At 48.0% G+C, this 21,581-nt stretch overlaps 1 protein-coding gene across 1 annotated transcript in view; it reads right to left on the bottom strand.

The window, feature by feature from the left end:
- Positions 1–2,054: 2,054 nt before the first annotated feature.
- The window catches only part of slc49a3 (solute carrier family 49 member 3), a 38,257-nt gene continuing 18,730 nt past the window's right edge, over positions 2,055–21,581 (bottom strand). Inside the window, exons 6-10 of the mRNA XM_038792996.1 lie at positions 21,375–21,491; positions 8,685–8,837; positions 7,073–7,230; positions 4,116–4,225; positions 2,055–2,451 (exon numbers count right to left, since the gene is read on the bottom strand). Coding sequence (XP_038648924.1) covers positions 2,312–2,451; positions 4,116–4,225; positions 7,073–7,230; positions 8,685–8,837; positions 21,375–21,491 — 678 coding nt within the window. The 3' untranslated portion in view covers positions 2,055–2,311. The remainder of the gene's footprint in view (positions 2,452–4,115; positions 4,226–7,072; positions 7,231–8,684; positions 8,838–21,374; positions 21,492–21,581) is intronic.

Genomic DNA, 21,581 nt, shown 5'->3' with positions numbered 1-21,581 from the left:
CACATGGGAGACTTATAAAGAAAGCAAATGCACATGGGATACAGGGGAACGTAGCAAGCTGGATCAAATCTGGCTCAGCGATAGGAGACAGAGGGTGGGGGTAGAGGCTTGTCTGTGTAACTGGATGACTGAAACTTCACAGACTTCTATCCCTTCAGTCATTGGCACCAGCATTAGTCAGAAGGGGGGCACAATTCAAGCTACAAGCTCCTTCGCACGTCCGTATAAAGAACTGCAGATTAATCACATATCATTAAAATAAATAACACTGACGTACAATTGCTCTTTCACTAACCTTCAAGTGCAAAATCTCAAACTAAAAATAAGGAATATATTTGGTGGTAATTCAGGGAGGACTGTTGTAAAAAACCGAGTGTTTATTTACTGCCTCACCCCGAGGACCTGATAACGCCTCTCACTATTCACTCACCCCTTTTGTGCTCAAATCCTAGACTGGAGTTTGAACCCACCAACTTTTCTGACTCAGTGATAAGATATGAACCAAACACAGAGGTGTGATGGAGAAGCACAAAGCTTCCAGCAACTAATCCAACAAATTGCAGGATATTTGCTAGGTGCCTCAATAGAAAGGAGAAGTTCACCGTTTTGTGCTGGTTATTTACTTGTGATATGACTTCAATTCCTTGAGCACGTGTTTTTCAATTTTGGATTCGATGGGGCCAACAGGTGATATTGTTGTTGAGAGACCCAGGGCCTGTCCTGTGCTCCAGATGGTTGTGCTTTATCACCCACTCTGCTCTTGCTATACTTCCACTCAGAAAGCTCAAAGCCGTCTGCAGTTTCCCTCTTTCTCAGACTCAGCCCAGTACAACTTAAGGATGCTTTCCATCCTCTTGTTCTTGGCATCTTTCCATCAATGAGAGATGATGCATACGCAGCAAACAATTTATTCAGGTGGCGGATCTTCATGTGACTTGATTTTCAATCTTTGGCTCAATCTTTGAAAGGTAGGTTCTGCCATAAGTGCCAGTGTGGGCTCTTGTGTTTGGTGTTGGCACCAAGCTACTGTAGCCACTGATCATCGTGGCCATACCCTCCAGCCCACAAGCAGAGTTGGGATTTCCCTCTTTCGCCAACATCCTTGAAGCGGAGCCTTGGCTGACCCACTGGTCATTAACTCCAGGTACCTCACCCCTCACCTTAAGGCCCTTGGGTATGTGACATCCCTGGGACGTTCCCGATCCACCATACCACCTTTGATTAGTGCTGATCAACCTGGGAGTTTTACCTTTGAGGGGATTTCCACATTGGGGATGCTAGGACATACCCAGAATGCACACAGACAGCAAAGATAAAAATGACTGCGCTTCCTGACAGCTGTCAAGTTTTCCAGTTTCAGAGCATACAACACAATGCTGAGAACACAGGCATCATAAACCATCAACTGGGTCCATCCTTACACTCCATAAACCATCAACTGGGCCCATCCTTACACTCCATTAATCATCAACTAGGCCCATCCTTACACTCCATAAATCATCAATTAGGCCCATCCTTACACTCCATAAATCATCAACTAGGCCCATCCTTACACTCCATAAATCATAAACTGGGCCCATCCTTACAACTCCATAAATCCATCAACTAGGCCCATCCTTACACTCCATAAACCATCAACTTAGGGCCCATCCTTACACTCCATAACCATCAACTAGGCCCATCCTTACACTCCATAAACCATCAACTAGGCCCATCCTTACACTCCATAAACCATCAACTAGGTGCCTTCTAACAGAATTCACTAGTTAGTTGCTAATTCCTATTTTCAGTCCCCACTAGTTAATTTTCAAAATTGTGGCAGTTTCCTTGCACATTTGCTGCTTTAGCCCAAGTTAAAAAGTGATGTCCTCTTAAACAGTATTTCACACAGGGAAATTTAACCCAACTCTCAACTCAGTACAGAAGCTGACACTGACGTTGAATGCTACCAACCGCTGTTACAATGCAACAGTCACAGATGGGCCAATAGTTGAAGACAGTTATTCAAACTGGGAGCTCGGCACTCACAAATAACAAAACATTGATCTCGAAAATCTGGCTTTCCTCATTATAATACATTGGTTATTCTTTACATATTCAGAATAGTAAAAAAAGAGTCTATTAGAAAAATGAAAAGATTAAAATACCTGGAAACGTAGACTGATTAGGAATTAAATGTGCTTCAATGTCCATTAGTTTTAAAACAGGAAGACAGACAGATAGATATTAATATAAAACATCTCTAAATATTTAAAAAATAAAATGGCTTTTGTGGCTTCCTGGAAAGAGGCGGTCCCTGTAATTGTGCAAATCATTCAGTCGCAGCTCCTTGAAGAAGAGCAGAGGAAACCTCATCATCTTCAGCACTGACTCGCTTGTACTCTGTATGGAACAAGAGTGCAAAGCAACACGCCTCCAAACTGCAGATAGCAGCCAACACCAAGGTGGGAACTGTTAAATAAAGAATATATTGATTATTATTACATCCAATAAGCTGCTGTTAACAGACCCCAATGGAGACACGTCATTGTCCTCCAGTCTGAAACAGTCCATGTCCACATTCAGCTTTGGGCTGAGATGGGTAAGTGACAGGTGTACCACATGTACCAGGCAATGACCACCTCCCTCTCCCATGACATTCAACAACATTTCCGTTGCTGAATCTCCACCATTACATTTCAAGGGATGTTCACCATTGACCAGAAACATACCTGGAGCAGCCATAGTGTGGTTCCAAGAGCAGGTCAGAGGCTGGGAATTCTGTAGCAACAATCTGACCTCTGGCTCCCCAAAGCATGCCCATCGTCTACAAGGAAAAGTCAGGAGCATGATGGAATACTCTCCACCTGCCTAGATGAGTGTAACTCCAACACTCAAGCTTGACACCATCCAGCCCAATTGATCAGCTCACCACCCATCACCTTAAAACGCCACTCCTTCCATCACTAATGGGCAGTGATATCAGTATGTACCGTCCAGAGAAACCTTGCCTATCATATGGCACACATACCACAGTCCAGCCCATCAAACTGCTGTGCCTGGCACGGGGACCCATTGTTTAGACCAAGGGTTAAGTTCAATGAAAGATCTGCAACGAGCTGCTCCTCCAAACACGGACTGCTTCTCTCCCACATTTTCTGCTGGTAGTCTCACAGCAGAGCAGCGGACAGTGTGAAGGTAAGCGGCTTCTCCTCTCCCACCATTCCGCGTAGGTGCCAGTCTCCTAAAGCAGCACAGGGTTCAAGACGGTGGAGCAGGCTGGAGGACCCAACAAGGAACATCAGCTGTAGCAAAGTAGCAATCTCCCACGCACAAGGCGAGAGCCTGCGCGTGCGTGCGGGAATCTGTGAATGAGTCTGTCTGAGTGGGTGACAGCAAGAAGCCACAAACTGGGAATGAGCTGGACATGCCCTTCCTGTCCTCCTCCACCCTTCCACAAAGTAGGCCGGGAGGAGGAGGACCCAGGCTGAAAGGCAGCCCACCTCTGATCCCCCACTTCCTTATCAATTCCGCCAAGGCCAGCATGGAGCGTGCAGGAGGCAACGCAAGTTAGTGTTCGTTAAACCTAACTCTTTAGCTCAGTCCTGGTCCCCTCCCCCTCCCCCGGTGACCAGGACTTGGGGCCTAGTCTGTCCCTAGCTTTGCTTCTTAAACAAAGACAAAAAGATTAACTGGTTAGCTTAGTTGCTTGACACTTTTAAAAGGTGATTTCTACTTTTCTATAAATTCACAATTTAAAAGTTTAATGATTACCATTAAACCATTGTTAACTGTTGTAAAAACCCATCTGCTTCACTGATGTCCTTTAGGGAAGGGAATCTGCCATCCTTACCCGGTCTGGCCTACATGTGACTCCAGACCAATAGCAACGTGGTTGACTCTTAACTTCCCCTCTGGAATGGCTGAGCAGGCCACTCAGTTCAAGGGCAATTCGGGATGTCCTCATCAGCGATACATGTATCTCATGAAAGAGTAAAGAACTTCCCACCAAGACCCAAATAATATAGGTTTCCTATTGAACCAGCTGACGAATATTGAGCAAAGTTGAAGATTCCAGTCTTCAACAAACACTGTTCTGTAATCTAGATTCTGAAAAAGCAGAAAGTCGCACTAACCGGTCCAATCGAGTGCTGCTCCCACTCCAACTTGACATGCGGAACCATCAGCAGTAACTGGCTGAGCCAGTGCTGGTAACAGAAGAATAAATAATGCTCCCTGGAGTTGCCTGCAATGAAATATGGAGACATTAGTCACTGCATAGATGGCTAAGCACAAACTCCTTGTTTTCTTCATTCACACTGGCTTGGCCAGCATCAAATGTCCATCCCCGACTGCCCATCAACAGAGGCTGTTCAACGGGAAGGACATTAGTGAACCAGAGGAGAGGTGGTGGCACAATGGTATTGTCATAAGGTCACCCTAAGGACCTGGGTTTGAATCCCACCATGGATATCACGGGCAATCAGGGATGGGTAATAAATGTTGGTACAGCCAACAATGCCGACATCCATGGGTTTTTACAACAATTGGCAATGGTTTCATGGCCATTATTGGACTTTTAATTCCAGATTTTTATTGAGTTCAAATTTCACCTTCTGCCCTGGTGGGATTTGAACCTGGATCCACAGAGCATTATCCTGGGTCTCTGGGTTACTAATCCAGCGGCAATGCCACAACACCACCGCCTCCCCTCTGTGTCAGCCATAGTCAGAAGGTTCTGGGTTTTGAGGTCCCACTGCAGGGTTGGAGCACAAATATCTCGGTTGACACTCTGGTGCTGGACAGAGGGAGCGTTGCACTGTCAGAGGTACTGTCTTTTGAGGAGGTGTTAACCCTCTCAGATGGAGATAAAGTTCCCATGGCTCTATTTCAAAGAGCAGGGATATTATCTCCAGTGTCCTGATTAATATTAATCCCTCTATCACTAGGTTATCTGGTCACTGTCAACGTGCTGTGTGATTGATCTTGCTGTGTGAAAGGTGGATGCTTCATTTCCTGCATTACAACATTCAATATATTTTAAACGGACCTCACTGGCTGCAAAGTGTTTGCAGTGAACTAGTGATCGAGAAAGTTGCTATTAAAGTGCAAGTTAAAAAAAAAATTCCCCCCTTATAATTGGAATAAATCAAAAGTGAAGGACTTTGAAATGATATTGTGCAGCTGAAACTCTGGAAACTAATTAAATAACTGATTGACCGGTACAGGAACGATGAACAGACTCACTGACATCTAGAACAGGCATTGTCAAACTCGGGGGCGTGACCCACGGGTGGGTCGCGGATCCGTCCGTCATGGTGCTCCCTATCGCCCAAATCTGCGCGCAGCAGCCGGCTGTTAATAACGCCGGCTGCAAGCGGCCTTCAAAATGGCTGTGAACATGTTAATAAAATGCGGCCGCACTGTGCATGCGTGCTAGATCATCGGCACGCATGCGCAAAACTATGCGCATGCGCACCGATGATCGGGCACGCACTCGCAGTCCGGCTGCTTTTTTTTTAAACGGTTGCAGCTTTTTGTTTTACAAGTTCGGGCGGGTTTTATTCATTTATTTTATTCATTTAATTTTTATTTTTTTCATTTATTTTATTAATTTTATTTGTTTTTGACAAGTTCGGGGGAGGGGGGGTTTATTTGGGAAAATTTTGCAGGAAAAAATGCAGAACTTTGGACAGATGGAGATTCCATACTTTCCGACACCGGAAGGCATCACCTTCATCCAACAGGTTCTATTGGAGGAGTGTGTACGAGGGCCAAAGGGACCCAAAACCATTTCCTCCATTTTTGTCAGCAGCAAACAAGGTAAGAGAAAACAGTGGGTTGCGCAGGTCGGCCGGCGTGGGTCGCGAAGGTCGGCCGGCGTGGGTCGCGAAGGTCGGCCGGCGTGGGTCGCGAAGGTCGGCCGGCGTGGGTCGCGAAGGTCGGCCGGCGTGGGTCGCGAAGGTCGGCCGGCGTGGGCCGCGAAGGTCGGCCGGCGTGGGCCGCGAAGGTCGGCCGGCGTGGGCCGCGAAGGTCGGCCGGCGTGGGCCGCGAAGGTCGGCCGGCGTGGGTCGCAAAGGTCGGCCGGCGTGGGCCGCGAAGGTCGGCCGGCGTGGGTCGCAAAGGTCGGCCGGCGTGGGTCGCAAAGGTCGGCCGGTGTGGGTCGCGAAGGTCGGCCGGTGTGGGACGCGAAGGTCGGCCGGCGTGGGTCGCAACGGTCAGCCGGCGTGGGTCGCGAAGGTCGGCCGGCGTGGGTCGCAAAGGTCGGCCGGTGTGGGTCGCGAAGGTCGGCCGGCATGGGTCGCAAAGGTCAGCCGGCGTGGGTCGCGAAGGTCGGCCGGCGTGGGTCGCAAAGGTCGGCCGGTGTGGGTCGCGAAGGTTGGCCGGTTGGTAAAAATGGGTCCCCGGGAAAAAAAGTTTGAAGAACACTGATCTAGAAGATCAGTATATGGGTTACGAGGATAGGGTGGAGGTGTGGGCTGGGGTAGGGTGCTCTATCCAAGGGCCGGTACAGACTCACTGGGCCGAATGGCCTCCTTCTGCACTGGAAATTCTACTATTCTATGATCCCTGATGAGAGTTACAAACCTAATCAGCAGAAACCTGCCACAAGCATCAAACCGCTATACAACTGATTTTGGCAACGCAATTTAAATGGCTCTCTTCAGGAAATGGTGCAAATTTGAAGACACGTTTTAGTCAAAATAATCCCAAACTGCTGGCATCTCCCGCACGCTTTGGCATTCATCCCTTCAGAAAGGCACAGTGACACCGACAAGATGCTCTTCAATTGAAAATGCTGCGGTGTGTTAAAGACGGAAAGGAAGAGATCCATTGGAACCCTCACTCAGGGTCAATTGTACCAGGAATGCTTTTCCACACGCGTATTGAGGCAGATTTGGATAAATATTTACAGGAAGGAATGGAAGGGGTTTGGGATTATGCCAGGAGACTTGGCCTGGAACAAATCTCTGCGGCAGAGGCGACACGGGCAAAGTGTTCCTCTTTCTGGCAACATTTCTGATTCAATGATAAGGAGAAAAAAGCCACTAGAACAATTAAATTAAAGCCCAAAGTAATAAAGATGAATTACCCAGAGACAAAGATCAATCCAGCAGAGGTCGCTTCCCCCACCGGGTACGAACATTCCACGCCAAGCTCCATTCCCACCGGATAGATGGAAAACCCAAGTAGCCCAAAAAGTGAACAGATCACAGCCAATCCATAAGGCTGATCCCTCAGCCTGGAAACCTGAAAATACACAATGTCAAGACATTGTTCCAATCTTTCCTCAACTTAATTTTCTCGAACAATCCAAGTTAAACCAGACAATTGTCTACACAGAAATGCAGGATAAACTCAGCAGGTTGGGCAGCAACTGTGGAGAGAGAAACAGTTTTTTTTCCAATTGAGGGGCAATTTAGCGTGGCCAATCCACCTACCCTGCACATTTGGGTTATGGGGGTGAGACCCACGCAGACAATGGGGAGAATGTGCAAACTGGAGAAACAGTTAACGTTTCAGATCAATGGCCTTTTTCAGCACTCTCTACACAATCTGCTTTACCAATCCAGTCAAAAAAATCTAATTCATTCTTTCACCTCCAGCACAAGATAAGTCTTTCTGCCAATAAGTGGCAGCTCGGTCCAGTTACCATCTGCTTCCAATCTTTTCTTGCACATTATTCAAACGAGTTGTTCTATTGCACTCTCCTCTGCAACTGAAGCCTCAAATGTTTAGCATCCCAGCATCAGTTACAGTGTTGAGTCTCCACATCGAGTTAGTTACTACAGTGACATCAATATCACCACAAAAGGTGCTACCAAGTTGCCATGTGAGACAACTGTCACCCTCAACCCAGCGATTGGAGTCACTAACCCAGTGTCTGAAATTGGAAGGTTATCACGATTTCAAGGGTTTGGTAACTTTCCTCCAATCCACTTGAGCATCCATGACACATCGATATCAACTTGCCTCACTGCCGGCTCAGCCACGTTCCAGCGGACGCTGTCTGAACCTGACCTAGGAGCCTGGTACTGATACGAAGTGCTCACCGAGGCATTCGTTGCTGCAGCCACCCCAACACTGCCTCTGTGATGTTAAGACTCCTTGTCCAGCATTGAGTCCTGGATGAGACACAATTTTTTCTGGTTAAACATTGGGATGAGCAAAGCCAGTGTTCAGCTTCTGCCTTAAACTCTCCCCTCTCTTTGCCCACCCCCATCTCAGGCTGAACAGAACTCCGTTCCAGCTTGCTGGCCTATATCATCCCGTATCTTCTCTATCGCAAACGCCTGCTTCCATTAAAATCTCATCTATAACACTTACTTCCAGACTGGACTATTCCAACGCTTTTCTGGTCACCCTCTCATCTTCTATCCTTCATAATCTTCAGCTCATCCAAAATTCAGCTGCATGTATCCTATCTTGCATTAAATTCTGATCTTGAGGACACACAAAGTTTTTGTTTAAAATTCCTATCCTTATGTTTAAATCCGTTCCTCAACTGTTGCTGTAGTGTGCTCCTCTACAGGCGATCATTGCAAGAAAGCTGACCTCTGCTAATTGGTATAATCAAATATTGTAGAAATTACACTGGGGCACTCTGGGCTCCAGAATGGCAGCAGACTCGTGGTGCAGGCTCTCTCCTGTAGTTGTTAACTTGCCGGTTGAAGCTTGTCGGTGACACTGAACGATATACTCACCAGCGCAAAGCCAATACTGGCAAAAGCTGTCAAGCAAAAATTAATTTTGGTGGTTTCCATAAACTTCTTTGTTCTGTCCACGTACAGACCACATACAAACGCACCCAAGATCCCAAATACAATAAACAAGGCTCCGCACAGTCCAGCAAAAGTCTGTAACAGAAAGATTTACATTACATAAATGACACATGACTGGTATCCAGGTAGTCAGGGATTTTAACAGTAAACAGAGCAGATTACATACACCTTCACTACGAATGAGCAGCCTAGTCACTGTGCTGAGAATTTGGAGGAGAGAGAAACAGCAAATTAGTGAGCATTCACAATTTCCGGACAGGTTTTGGAAAAGGTGGAGGTACAAAAGGTAGATTAGGGAAGTGAACATCTATGGCTGGTAGAGATTATTTTAAACATACCCCCTGTGGGAAGATATACTGGCTTTGAAAGCAGACCAAGGTAGGCCAGCAGTGTGGGTTCAATTCCCGTACCAGCCTCCCCGAACAGGTGCCAGAATGTAGCGACTAGGGGCTGTTCACAGTAACTTAATTGAAGCCTACTTGTGACAATGAGTGATTTTCATTTTCATTTTATTTTCATATACATTCAAGAATTCATTCACATTTTCTGATCACAATCTTTAGATAACGCCACTTTCATGTCTTCAAATGGACAAACGACAGGAGGTACAGCATCAAATCACAGAATGGTTACAGAGCCATTTGGCCTATCGTGTCTGTACCGACTCTCTAAATGAGCATCATGACCGAGTGCCGCTCCCCTGCCTTTTCCCCATATTCCCACACATTCTTTCTATTCAAATAATCATCTAATACCCTCTTAAATAACCTTCTGGAGATAATTATAAATCAGGTGAAAGGGAGGAACTTAAAACAATTACCAGGGCGAGTCCAGAGCAAATCACAGAATCGTTACTGTGCAGAACGAGGCCATTCAGCCCATCAAGTCTGCACTGCTACGCAGAAAGAGCATTCTACCATAGTCAAATTCCCCTGCCTTATCCCTGTCGCCTCACACATTCTACCTTTGCAGATAGTAATCCAAATCCCTTTCGAATATCTCGATCAAACCAGCCTCCACCAGCCTCAGCAGGTTCATTTCAGGCTCCAAATACCCTCTGGGTGAAAGGATTTTTCCTGACACCAATCTTACTCCCTTTGCCAAATATTTTGAATCTGTGCCCTCTATTTCTTGATGTTCTCTCGAGTGGGAACAGTTTCTCAGTATTTATCCTAAAAGCGGACAAGTTCCCAGGTCCTGATGAACTTCATTCTCAGAAATGGCTGCTGAAATAGTGGATGCATTGATTTTCATTTTCCAAAACTTCCGTGATTCTGCAAAGGTCTCATCAGACTGGAAAAAAACAAATGTCACTGCGCTATTCAAAAAAGGAGACAGAAAATAGGAAACTGCAGGCCAGCTAGTCGAGCATCTGTTACAGGGAAAACACTGGAATTTACCAGTAAGGTCGTAGCAGGGGACACACAAAATCTCAATGCAATCAGGCAGAGTCAACATAGTTTGGTGAAAGGGAAATCATGTTTAACTAATTTATTAGTGTTCTTTGAGGAATCTTAGAAAATAGGAGGAGGCCATTCACTATGGTCATAGCCAATCATCCAACTCAATTGTCTGCTCCCGCCTTAGCCAAAATCCTTTGATCCCCTTCACGATGTGTGTAGAGGGGAACATGTGGATCTGCTGCATTTTAAATTCAAGTAGGCATTTGAGAAGGTGCCACATCAAAATGAAGGGTCATTGTGCAGGGATAATGTATTAAAATGTATCAAGGTGAGCCAACAACAGGAGGCAAAACTGTTTTTTTTTCAGGTTTGTGAAATATGAAGAGTGCACTGCCACCAGTGCTGGTACCTGAACTATTTATCATAGGCATCAATAAGTTGAATGAAGAGACCAGAGTCGACAAATTTGCAGATGGCACAAAGATAGGTAGGAAAGTGAGCTGTGAAGAGGACATAAAGAATCTGCAACGAGATATTGATGGGTTAAGTGAGTGGGCAAAACTTTGGCAGGATGATAGTGGGAAAATGTGAACTTGGGCAAGTTAGAATATAAAACAGCAAATTATTTATTTATGGGTCGAGGGCTGCATTTATTGCCCATCCAGGAGTCAACCACATTGGTGTGGGTCTGGAGTCACATATAGATAAGGATGGCAGATTTCCTTCCCTAAAGGACATTTTTATGACAATCGACAATGGTTTCATGGTCATCATTAGACTTTTAATTCCAGATATTTTATTGAGTTTCAATTCCACCAGCTGGCGTGGTGGGATTCGAACCCGGGTCCCCAGATCATTAATCTGTGTCTCTGGATTACTAGTCCAATGACAATGCCACTGTGCCACCGCCTACCCCGAACAGAGAGAGTTCAGAAATCAGTAGTAGAGGGAATTGTGTCTCGGTACAAGAATCGGTTAAAGTTAGCATGCGGGTGTAGCAAGTGATTAGAAAAACAAGTGGAAGGTTATTAATTGCAAGAGGAATGGGCTATAAAAGTAGAGATGTTTTGTTGCAATTTTACAGAGAGCTGACAAGACCCTATCTGAAGTACTCTGTACAGTTTTGGTCTCCTTATTAAAGAAACAATATAAATCTGTGAGAAACAGTTCAGAGAAGGTTCACTGGACTGATACCTGGGATGGGAGGTGGGGGGTATCTTGTGATGAAAAGCTGGCTAGGTAAAGCCTGCACCCACTGGAATATAAAGATTGAGAGGTGATCTTACTGAAACATAAAATATCTTGAAGATATGGTGGCACAGTGGTTATCACTGCCGCCTCACAGCTCCAGGGTCCCAGGTTCGATTCCCGGCTTGGGTCACTGTCTGTGCGAAGTCTGCATGTTCTACCCGTGTCTGAGTGGGTTTCCTCCGGGTGCTCCGGTTTCCTCCCACAGTCCAAAGATGTGCAGGTTAGATGGATTGGGCATGGTAAATTGCCCCTTTGTGTCCAAAAAGGTTAGGTGGGGTTACTGGGTTACGGGGATATGCTGAGGGCATGGACCTAGGTAGGGTGCTCTTTCAGAGGGTCTGTGCAGACTCGATGGGCCAAATGGCCTCCTTCTGCACTGTAGGGATTTGATGACTTTACAGGGTTGATACTGAAAGGATGTTTCCCCTTGTGGCAGAGACTGGGGAAGAGTTTAAAATTAAAGGATCACCCATTTAAAAGGGAGACGAGAATTTGTTTTCTGGGAGTTGAGTCTTTGGAACTCTCTGCCCTAGAGAGCAGTGGAAGTAGGTCAGTGAATGTCTGTCCGGCAGAGCTAGCTAACCAAAGGTCATCAGGGTGGGTAGAAGGTAGAGTTGAGGCCACCATCGGATCAGTTGTGGTTTGATTGAATGATGGAGGAGGCCTATTCCTGCTCCCAATTCACATGTTCACATGTTCAAACACAACACAAATCTCTGCAGCTGCTCAAAGTTTTAATTTGACTTTTTTGGACTGTAAACGTTTGAGCGAGGAGATCTAATTAATGCCAGAAAGTCACACCTGAGGCTAGAGCTTCTGTCACATCCCATTACGTGGAGACACTTGGCGAGACGAGCAACCCTTCCGCAAACTCGCCCACAGAAAAGGATGGGTGGGGAATGGATGGATCTTCATGGTTTATTCACAACAGTTAGTATCAGCAACATTTTCCATGCGTTAGTTTTCAATTTGAATATACTGCATTCATTTTTTATTCTTTCATGGGATGTGCATCGCAGGCTCGGCCAGCATTTGTTGCCCCGACCTAACTGCCCTCAGGAATGTGGTCTTGACCCATTGCAGTTATGTGGTGGAGGGGCAGTGTTGTTAGGAACTTCCAAGCAACATTTGACCCAGCAACATTGAAGAAGCAGCCGCATATTTCCACATCCATTTCCAAGTCAGGGTGGTTGTGACTTTGAGTCAGATTTCCACAGCACAAAGAGAGGCCCTTCAGCCCATCGTGTCTGCCATCATTTAACTAATCTCATCCCATTTTCCAGCCCATGATCCACAGCTTTGTACACTGCGGCCTTTCAAATGCTCAACTAAATACTTCTTAAACGTTGTGAGGGTTCCTGCCTCTCCCACCCTTTCTGGCAGCGATTCCAGACTCCCACCACCCTCTGGGTGAAAATGTTTTTCCTCACATCCCCTCGGAAACTCCTGCCCACTGCCTTAAACCTATAACCCTGGTTGATCCCTCTACGAAGGATAAAAGTTTCTTCCTACCTAACCTATCCATGCCCCTCATCATTTTGTGCATCTCAATCAGGTCTCCCTCAGCCTCCTCTGCTCCAGCAAAAACAACCCAAGCCGAACCAACCTCTCTTCATAGATGAAATGCTCCAGCCCAGGCAACATCCTGGTGAATCTCCTCTGTACTCTCTACAGTGCAATCACTTCCTTCCTGTAGCGTGGCAACCAGAATTGCTCTCGCTATGGTTTAATGAGCATATTATACAGCTCTGTCATAATCTCCCTGTTTTTATATTCTACACCTCGCCTATGAAAAGCAGGTATCCCATGTCTTTTTAACCACAGTGCCTACCTGATCTGCTGCTTCAGGGATCTATGGACATTCACCCCAAGGTCCACCTGCTCCTCTGTACTTCTGAGCATCCTACTGTTCATTGTGTGTTCTTTGCCTCGTTAGTCCTCCCAAAATGCATCATCTTGGAGAGCAACTTGTAGGTGGTGGTGTTCGTTTGTACCTGGTGATAAGGTTCCCAGATTTGGAAAGAGCCTTGTTAAGTTGCTGCAATGTATCTTGTAGATGGTGCACACTGATGTCACTGTGCATCTTCTGAGAAGGGAGTGGATTTTGAATTGTTGGACAGGGTGAATGTTTGCGGATGAGGTGCCAACCAAGTGGACTGCTTTGACCTGGATGATGTCGAGCTTCTTGAGTATGGTTGGATTTGCATTGATCCAGACAAGTGGGATATTGCATCACACTCCTGACTTGTGCCTTGTAGATGATGGACAGATGTTGGGGAGTCAGGAGGTGAGTTACTCACTGTAAAATTCTTAGCCTCTGACCTGGTTTGGGAGCTACAGGGCTAGATTCTCCAATTCTGGGGCTATGTCCCCACGCTGGCATGGGAACGGTGGTGTTTAACATGGCCATCAATTCCCCGTTTTGCTGGGGGCTAGCAGGACTGCAGCATAGAGCACCCGGCTTTAGCTGCCGATACGCCCCGGAGAATTGCCGGTCGGTGACTGCGCATGCACACGGCGGCGACCTGCAGCGATCGCGGTGTACTACATGGCACCGGCCGCTCGCGGATCCGGCCTGCAAAATAGTTCCCCCCTTCAGCCTACTAGCACGCCCCGGACCACTCTTCCCACAGTGCCCCCAGCCCCGAATAATATCCCCTCCCCCTTGCCTGCGGATCAGCCCTCCCCCGACTGTGGCAGTGCTGGACTGAGTCCGCAGCCACTACCATGAGAGGCCCACACCGTCGGGAACTCGGCCGAACAGGGGCGGAGCACCGGAGGGGGGGCGGGTCTGAGGCCATCGATATGTGGTGCGACGTACTCCTGGAGTGCACCGCTTTGGTTGGGGCAGAACATCGTGAAAATGCCGTTGCCCCCAATTTCATCAGAAACTTGGATTCTCCGGCCGATCGCCAAACACGATTTCAGTGTTGGCGACGGAGAATCCAGCCCAGTGTTTAGATGCCTGGCCCAGTTCAGTATCTGGTGACTGATCACCCCGAAGATGTTGATTCAGCGGGATTTAGCAATGAGAATATCATTGAATGTCTTTTTTTAAAATAAATTTATAGTACCCAATTATTTTTTCCAATTAAGGGGCAATTGAACGTGGCCAATCGACCTATCCTGCACATTTTTTGGGTTGTGGGGGTGAAACCCATGCAGACACGGGGAGAATGTGCAAACTCCACACTGACAGTGATCCAGGGCCGGGATTCGAACCCGGGTCCTCAGCGCTGTAGGCAGCAGAGCTCACCACTGTGCCACCGGGCTGCCGGTGTCATTGAATGTCAAGGGACAATGGTTGGATGGTCTCTTGTTGGAGGTGGCCATTGCATTAAAATTAACACTGCAATGAAGTTACTGTGAAAACCCCGAGTCGCCACATTCCGGCACCTGTTCAGGTACACAGAGGGAGAATTCAGAATGTCCAATTCACCTAACAGCATGTCTTTGGGGACTTGTGGGAGGAAACCGGAGCACCCAGGCGAAACCCACGCAGACACGGGAGAAAGTGCAGACTCCATACAGACAGTGATCCAAGCTTTGAATCCTTATGATGGAATGAAGGTCATCGATGAAGCAACTGAAGATGATTGGGTTTAGGAAACTACTCTGAGGAACTTCCGCAGTGATGTCCTGGAACTTGGGATGATTGACCCCAACCACCACAACCATCTTCCTTTGTGCCAGGTATGACTCCAACCAGCGGAGAGATTTCCCCCGATTCCCATTGACTACAGTTTAGCTCGGGCTTGTTGATGCCACACTCGGTCAAATGCTGCCTTGATGTCAAGGCCAGTCACTCTCACCTCACCTCTAGAATTCAGCTCTTTTGTCCATGTTTGAACCAAGGCTGTAATGAGGTAAAGAAATGCGTGGCCCTCACAGAACACAAACTACGTATCCATGAACAATTTATTGATGTAGCTGTACTGGAACAGCTTGGCTAAGTGCCCAGCTACTTATGAAGCACAAGTCTTCAGTACTATTGCCAGAATATTGTCAGGGCCTATAGACTTTGCAGTATCCAGTGCCTTCAGCCGTTTCCTGATATCACATGGGGTGAATCGAATTGGTTGAAGACTGACGTCTATGATCCAGGTGTCCTGAATTGGAGACCGAGATGGATCATCCACTCTGGCTGAAGATTGTTGTGAATGCTTCAGCCTTGTCTTTTGCACAGATGTGCTGGATCCTCCATCATTGAGGATGGGGATATTTGTGACGCCTCCTCTTTTTGTCAGCAGTTTAATTCTCCAGCACCATTCTCGGCTGGATGTGACAGGACTGCAGAGCTTAGCTGACATTTTCCCAACAGACCAACCATTTCAGTGTTCCACACCGAGAGCCAATGAAGGCAAAAACCGGAGCCAATCTTCACTTGCTCGAGATTTATTCTCTTATGGTTTCAGTAAGGATTATTTTATTTGGAAATCCAGAAAGCAGGATAGAGCTTCAAGGTTCATGGTTTAAATCAAAATAAATTTACAACACAAAAATCAAAGAACATGAATACACTATTTTATTCAATTACGTAAAAGATTTTAACAGCAAAGATACCAACTTCACCGGACCGGACAGCTGGTTAGTGATGCAGAGCGATGCCAGCAGCGTGGGTTCAATCCCCGTACCGGGCTGGGGGGTAATGCAGAGCGAGGCAGCAGCGTGGGTTCAATCCCCGTACCGGGCTGGGGGGTGATGCAGAGCGAGGCAGCAGCGTGGGTTCAATCCCCGTACCGGGCTGGGGGGCTGGTAGTGATGCAGAGCGATGCCAGCAGCGTGGGTTCAATCCCCGTACCGGGCTGGGGGCTGGTTAGTGATGCAGAGCGAGGCAGCAGCGTGGGTTCAATCCCCGTACCGGGCTTGGGGGGGGGGGGGGGGGGGGGGGGGGGTTAGTGATGCAGATCGAGGCAGCAGCGTGGGTTCAATCCCCGTACGGGCTGGGTCGTGATGCAGAGTGAGGCAGCAGCGTGGGTTCAATCCCCGTACCGGGCTGTGGGGGGGTAAGCAGAGAGGCAGCAGCGTGGGTTCAATCTCCATACCGGGCTTGGGGGGGGGGGGCGGGGGGGTGATGCAGAGCGAGGCAGCAGCGTGGGTTCCGTCCCCGTACCGGGCTGGGGGGCTGGATAGTGATGCAGAGCGAGGCAGCAGCGTGGGTTCAATCCCCGTACCGGGCTGGGGGGCTGGTTAGTGATGCAGAGCGAGGCAGCACCGTGGGTTCAATCTCCGTATCGGGCTTTCCACCTTTCCATCAGTTCTCATAAATGTAGGAAATCTTGCCCTTCCCAATCTCATCCTCACAATCTTTTCATGATGTGGAGATGCCGGCGTTGGACTGGGGTGAGCACAGTAAGAAGTCTTCCAACACCAGGTTAAAGTCCAACATGTTTGTTTCAAACACTAGCTTTCGGAGCACAGCTCCTTCCTCAGGTGAATGGAAGGAGCAGAGCTCCAAAAGCTAGTGATTCAATACAAACCTGTTGGACTTTAACCTGGTGTAAGACTACTTACAACCTTTTCAAACAGTGAGGAGAGGGGCAGCAAACGGGGAAACGTGGCCAAGGCTTTTTTCAGAAAACTCTTTTGTCTGGTGGTACCGGAACCCATTTGCCTCCAGCAGGTGAACTTTCTCCACCAGCTCCTCTAATTTTGCAAACCTCCCTTCTACCAAAACCTTCAAACCACTCAATCCCCTCACGCCTCCAATTCGGTGGCTTTCGTATCTACAGTGCCGTCAGGTAGACCCACCATCCTTAAATTCTGCCTGCAAGAGCGGTTTTCTAGGTTGTCAACTTTTACCTGCAGCTTTTTCTGTGTCTCTGCTATTACCATAACCTCTGCCTCTAATGAGGCAACCCAATCCCTGCGGACGGCCACTGAACTCTCTACCTTTTGGATCGTCACCCTCTGACCCCAGACTTTGTTCAACTCTCACCAGGGCCATTTTGAGAGGTTCCACAGCCCTCGCCAGATCCTCCGAATCCACCAATCTCTGCAAATTGAGTTCATTTGAGATAAATTCCATCGACCACAGTGCAGGGCATCTGCCATTTTCGCTCTTCCAGCACCAAGCAAATTCTCTTTCTCCAGGGAGTGTCCTTTCTCTCTGGACACCTCTTGTTGCAGCAGAAGGTTTGCTGCCGCAATCCTGTGGCTTTTAAACTTTTTAGTGAGACCGTGTATCGGGCAAAATAGGTCTTAAAGTCTTTGGGGAGGAGCCACCTGGTGCACGGCCACCTCCTCCATGGCTACCCTTGGAAGTCAGCACCACCTTCTCAACCTTGCCCCTCGCCCGAGGTGTGGAGATCCTCAGGTTAAACCACCACCGGTCAGCTCTGCCCGTCAAAGGGGAAAGCAGCCTCTGGTCATCTGGAACTGTGGTGACTTTTCATTTACCAACAGGTACAAAAACTTTAAACCAAACTTCACAACTTTCCTTTCTCACTCATTTGACCCCCATCCCAATAATCCAAGTCAGATGCTTATCAGAACCACTTGGTTTTAAATATTGATTCAGAGATTCTTACACATCCTGCACAGAATCTCAGAATTGTTACGGTGCAGAATGCAGCCCATTGTGTCTGCACCGACTCTCAGCAAAGGTCATGACCGACAGCCATTGCCCTGCACATTACCCGAATAGAAACAATCAGATGCCCTCTTGAATGCCTCAATTGAACCTGCCTACACAGCACTTCCAGGTCGTGCATTCCAGACCCAAACACTTGTGTTATAAAAGTTTTCAAACATAACCTTTTCTTCTTTTGCAAATCACTTCAAATAAGATCATAAGACGTTGAAGCAGAATTAGGCCATCCAGTCTGCTCCGCCATTCTGATACTAGACTCTTCCCCACAGCTACCAGACTCCTCAATGACTCTCCCTGATCTGTTCCCTGTAAGAACACTATTCAAGACGCCCTGTGCTGCTCTTGCTCATGTATTTGCTTTGTTTGGTGCTTGTTCCGCACTGTAACCAACCAATATTTGTCAATGTACTTTGTCAATTATTCTTTTTATCTACTATGTAGGTACTGTGTACGTTCCCTTGGCTGCAGAAAAATACTTTTCACTGTACTTCGGTACATGTGACAATAAAATCAATCAATCATGGCTGATATTTTTCTCATCCCCATTCTCCTGCCTTCTCTCCATAACCCCTGATCACCTTTTTTTTTTGAAGTTTTTTATTTAACACAAATTTGTAACAGTTACAGAGAGAAAAATGGCCCTGTGCAAAGAGCCTTAACATAGTGAAAACGAACAGTGGGAAAGAATAAACATGTTAATAAGTGTTGAAGCCAAAGATCCTTCCATAAGGCACTTTCCCTGCCAGCTCTGTTTGCCCATGCCACCCGTGTTCAACTAAACTAACGTGGCCCTAACCCTCTTCCACCTCCCCGCCCCCCCTCCGCCTGGTCTCCCCTACTCCCCAAGGCCTGACCTGCCAGGTCAGCCCTGCGCTTGGCCCTAGCCCGCCCCGCCCCCCCTCCGATCCCCCTGGTGCCCCCTGACCTACGCTAGCCACACTGACCCCTGCCCTTGGCGCCTACCTGTCTCCCGTCCCAGCGCTCAGGCCCTCCCCCCACACGCCAGGGACCCATTAACCTAATTGTATCCCACCGTGCCCTTTCAAGTCCCGTGACTAGCCCCTAGCCCATCCCCCTATCAGAGGCCCCGATCTCGCGCCAAAAGGTACCAAGCACAGGCCCCCCCCCCCCCCATTGCAATCCCCCCCAAAGGACCCTAAACAGTGCGCCCTCCAGCCCCCACTCTCTGTCCAGGCTGAAAACAATCTTGGATAAAACATTACAGTACAGGATAGTTTAACAAACCGCTGCCACACAAAAGGTCTGAGAGCCCCAAGTCCTTTAGTTCCAGTCCAGCTTCTTCTTTTAGTAAAAGTCCTAATCAGAGCAATTCTGGGTTAACAGGCCGCCGCCACTGTACAGCACTGAAAGAACTAAGTGCCCATTAGTTCAAGTCCAGCTTCTTGTCTTTAATAAAGGTCCAAACCTGTTCTGGTGTCTCAAAATAGTAGTGGAGTTCCTCAAACGTAACCCAGAGCTTTGCAGGATACAGCATTCCAAACCTCACCTTTTTGTAGAGGGCTGCCTTTACCTTGATGAATCCTGCCGCCTCTTGGCCAGCTCCGTTCCCAAGTCCTGGTAAATGCGCAGCTCGCAGTTCTCCCATCTGCTGCTCCTCTCCGCCTTGGCCCATCGCAGCACACGTTCCCTGTCAGCAAGCAGGTGAAAGCGGACCACCAAGGCCCTCGGTCGGTCGCCCGTCCTGGGCTTCCTTGCGGGGGCTCTATGTGCCCCATCCAACTCCAGGGGTTGAGGGAAGGCCTCCGGTCCCATCAGCGCCTCAAGCATACCCGTCACGTATGCGCCCACATCTGGCCCCTCGCAGCCCTCGGGGAGGCCAACAATTCGTAAATTCTGCCTCCTGGCTCTGTTCCCCAGCTCTTCAAGCTGCTCCTGCATCCTCCTCTGATGGGCGTTCAGCTCCTCCACCTCGTGCTCCAGCTCCGTTACCGTGCCCGCCTGACTGGAAAGCTTCACCTCGACCTCCCTGAGCGCCTTCCCTTGGACCGCCTGTGTCTCGACCATTCGGTCCATCACCGCTCTCATCGGGTCCAGCGTGTCCCACCTCAGCTCGGCGAAGCAGTTCTTGAAGAACTCCATCTGCTCCTCCCTTGGCCAGTGAGCCTCCGCTCCCCGGTCCCCGCCGTCCGCCATGCTTGGCCGCCTGGCCTGGGGTCCCCGCTGCTCCCACTTCGATCCTTGCCGCTCCACTCGACCACTTCTGGTCCAGCTGCCCATACCCCGGAAAGGAAGCCTCTTCCCTATCGTCTCCTCCACCGATTCAGGCTGCCAGGTCCCAAAAAAGTCAGTTGACAAAGGTCCGTTTGCCCATCTCGGGCGGGAGCGATCCGACCTGTGACCTGTCTCCTCGAGGGCGCCACCGGAAGCCCCCCTGATCCCCTTATTGATCAAGAACCTATCTATCTCTGTCTTAAAGACACTCAGTGATTTGGCCTCCACAGCCTTCTGCGGCAAAGAGTTCCACAGATTCACCATCCTCTGGCTGAAGAAATTCCTCCTCATCTCTGTTTTAAAGGATTGTCCCTTAGTCTGAGATTGTGTCCTCTGCTTCTAGTTTTTCCTACAAGTGGAAACAACCTCTCCACGGCCACTCTATCCAGGCCTCACAGTATCCTGTCAGTTACAATAAGATCCCCTCTCATCCTTCTAAATTCCAATGAGTACAGACCCAGAGTCCTCAACCGTTCCTCATGTGCCTCTCTGCGTCCTCTCGAGCTTATCCCTTCACCAGAAGGAACAGTTTCTCCCAGTCTACTATGTCCAGCCCCCTCAGAATTTTGAACACCTCTAACAAATCTCATCCCGCCTTTTTCTCTGCAATGAGAACAGTGTCAACCTTTCCAATCTCCTCATAACTGAAGCTTCCTGGAACTATTCTATAAATCTCTCCCGCTCTCTCTCTAATGCATTCACATCTTTCACATAATGTGATACCCAGAACTGTGCACACTATTCCAGCTGAAGTCTAACTAGTGAATTGTATGTTCAGCATAATCTCCTTGCTCTTGTACTCGATGACCCTGTTAATAAAGCCCAGAATACAATCAGTTTCATTAACTACTGTGCTGCCACCTTCAGTGATCTCTGCACAGATACACCCAGGTACCCCTCTGCTCCCAAAGCCCCTTTAAGAACTTTATCCTTATTTCATATTGTCTCCCCATGTTCCTCCTGCAAAAATCATCACCTCACACTTCTTCACATTGAACTTTATCTGCCATCTATCTGCCGACTCCAACAACTTGTCTACGTCCTTTTGGAAGATCTACACTGTCCTCCTCACAGTTTGCAATACTTCTGACCAAGAAGGGAAGAAAAGGAGGAAGGTGTAAAATGTGGTCTTACATTTGAATATCCCCGGACACACACAATCTGTTGTAAGAGTGCAGAGAACGAGGTAAAAACACCAATCCCTCCCCCAAAACAGATCATCAGCATCAGGTACGCCTTGTTCTTCAACAACTGCAATTTAAACATCAAAACACAAGTTAGAACATGTGAACAAGCTCACAGATTGGAATAGTATAGCATGTTAGAAACCAGCATCACGCT

Source organism: Scyliorhinus canicula, chromosome 3 (genome assembly GCF_902713615.1).
Source record: "Scyliorhinus canicula chromosome 3, sScyCan1.1, whole genome shotgun sequence".
Lineage (NCBI taxonomy): Eukaryota > Metazoa > Chordata > Chondrichthyes > Carcharhiniformes > Scyliorhinidae > Scyliorhinus > Scyliorhinus canicula.
Note: the sequence above shows the minus strand (reverse complement) of the source record. Positions and strands in the feature narration are given on the sequence as shown.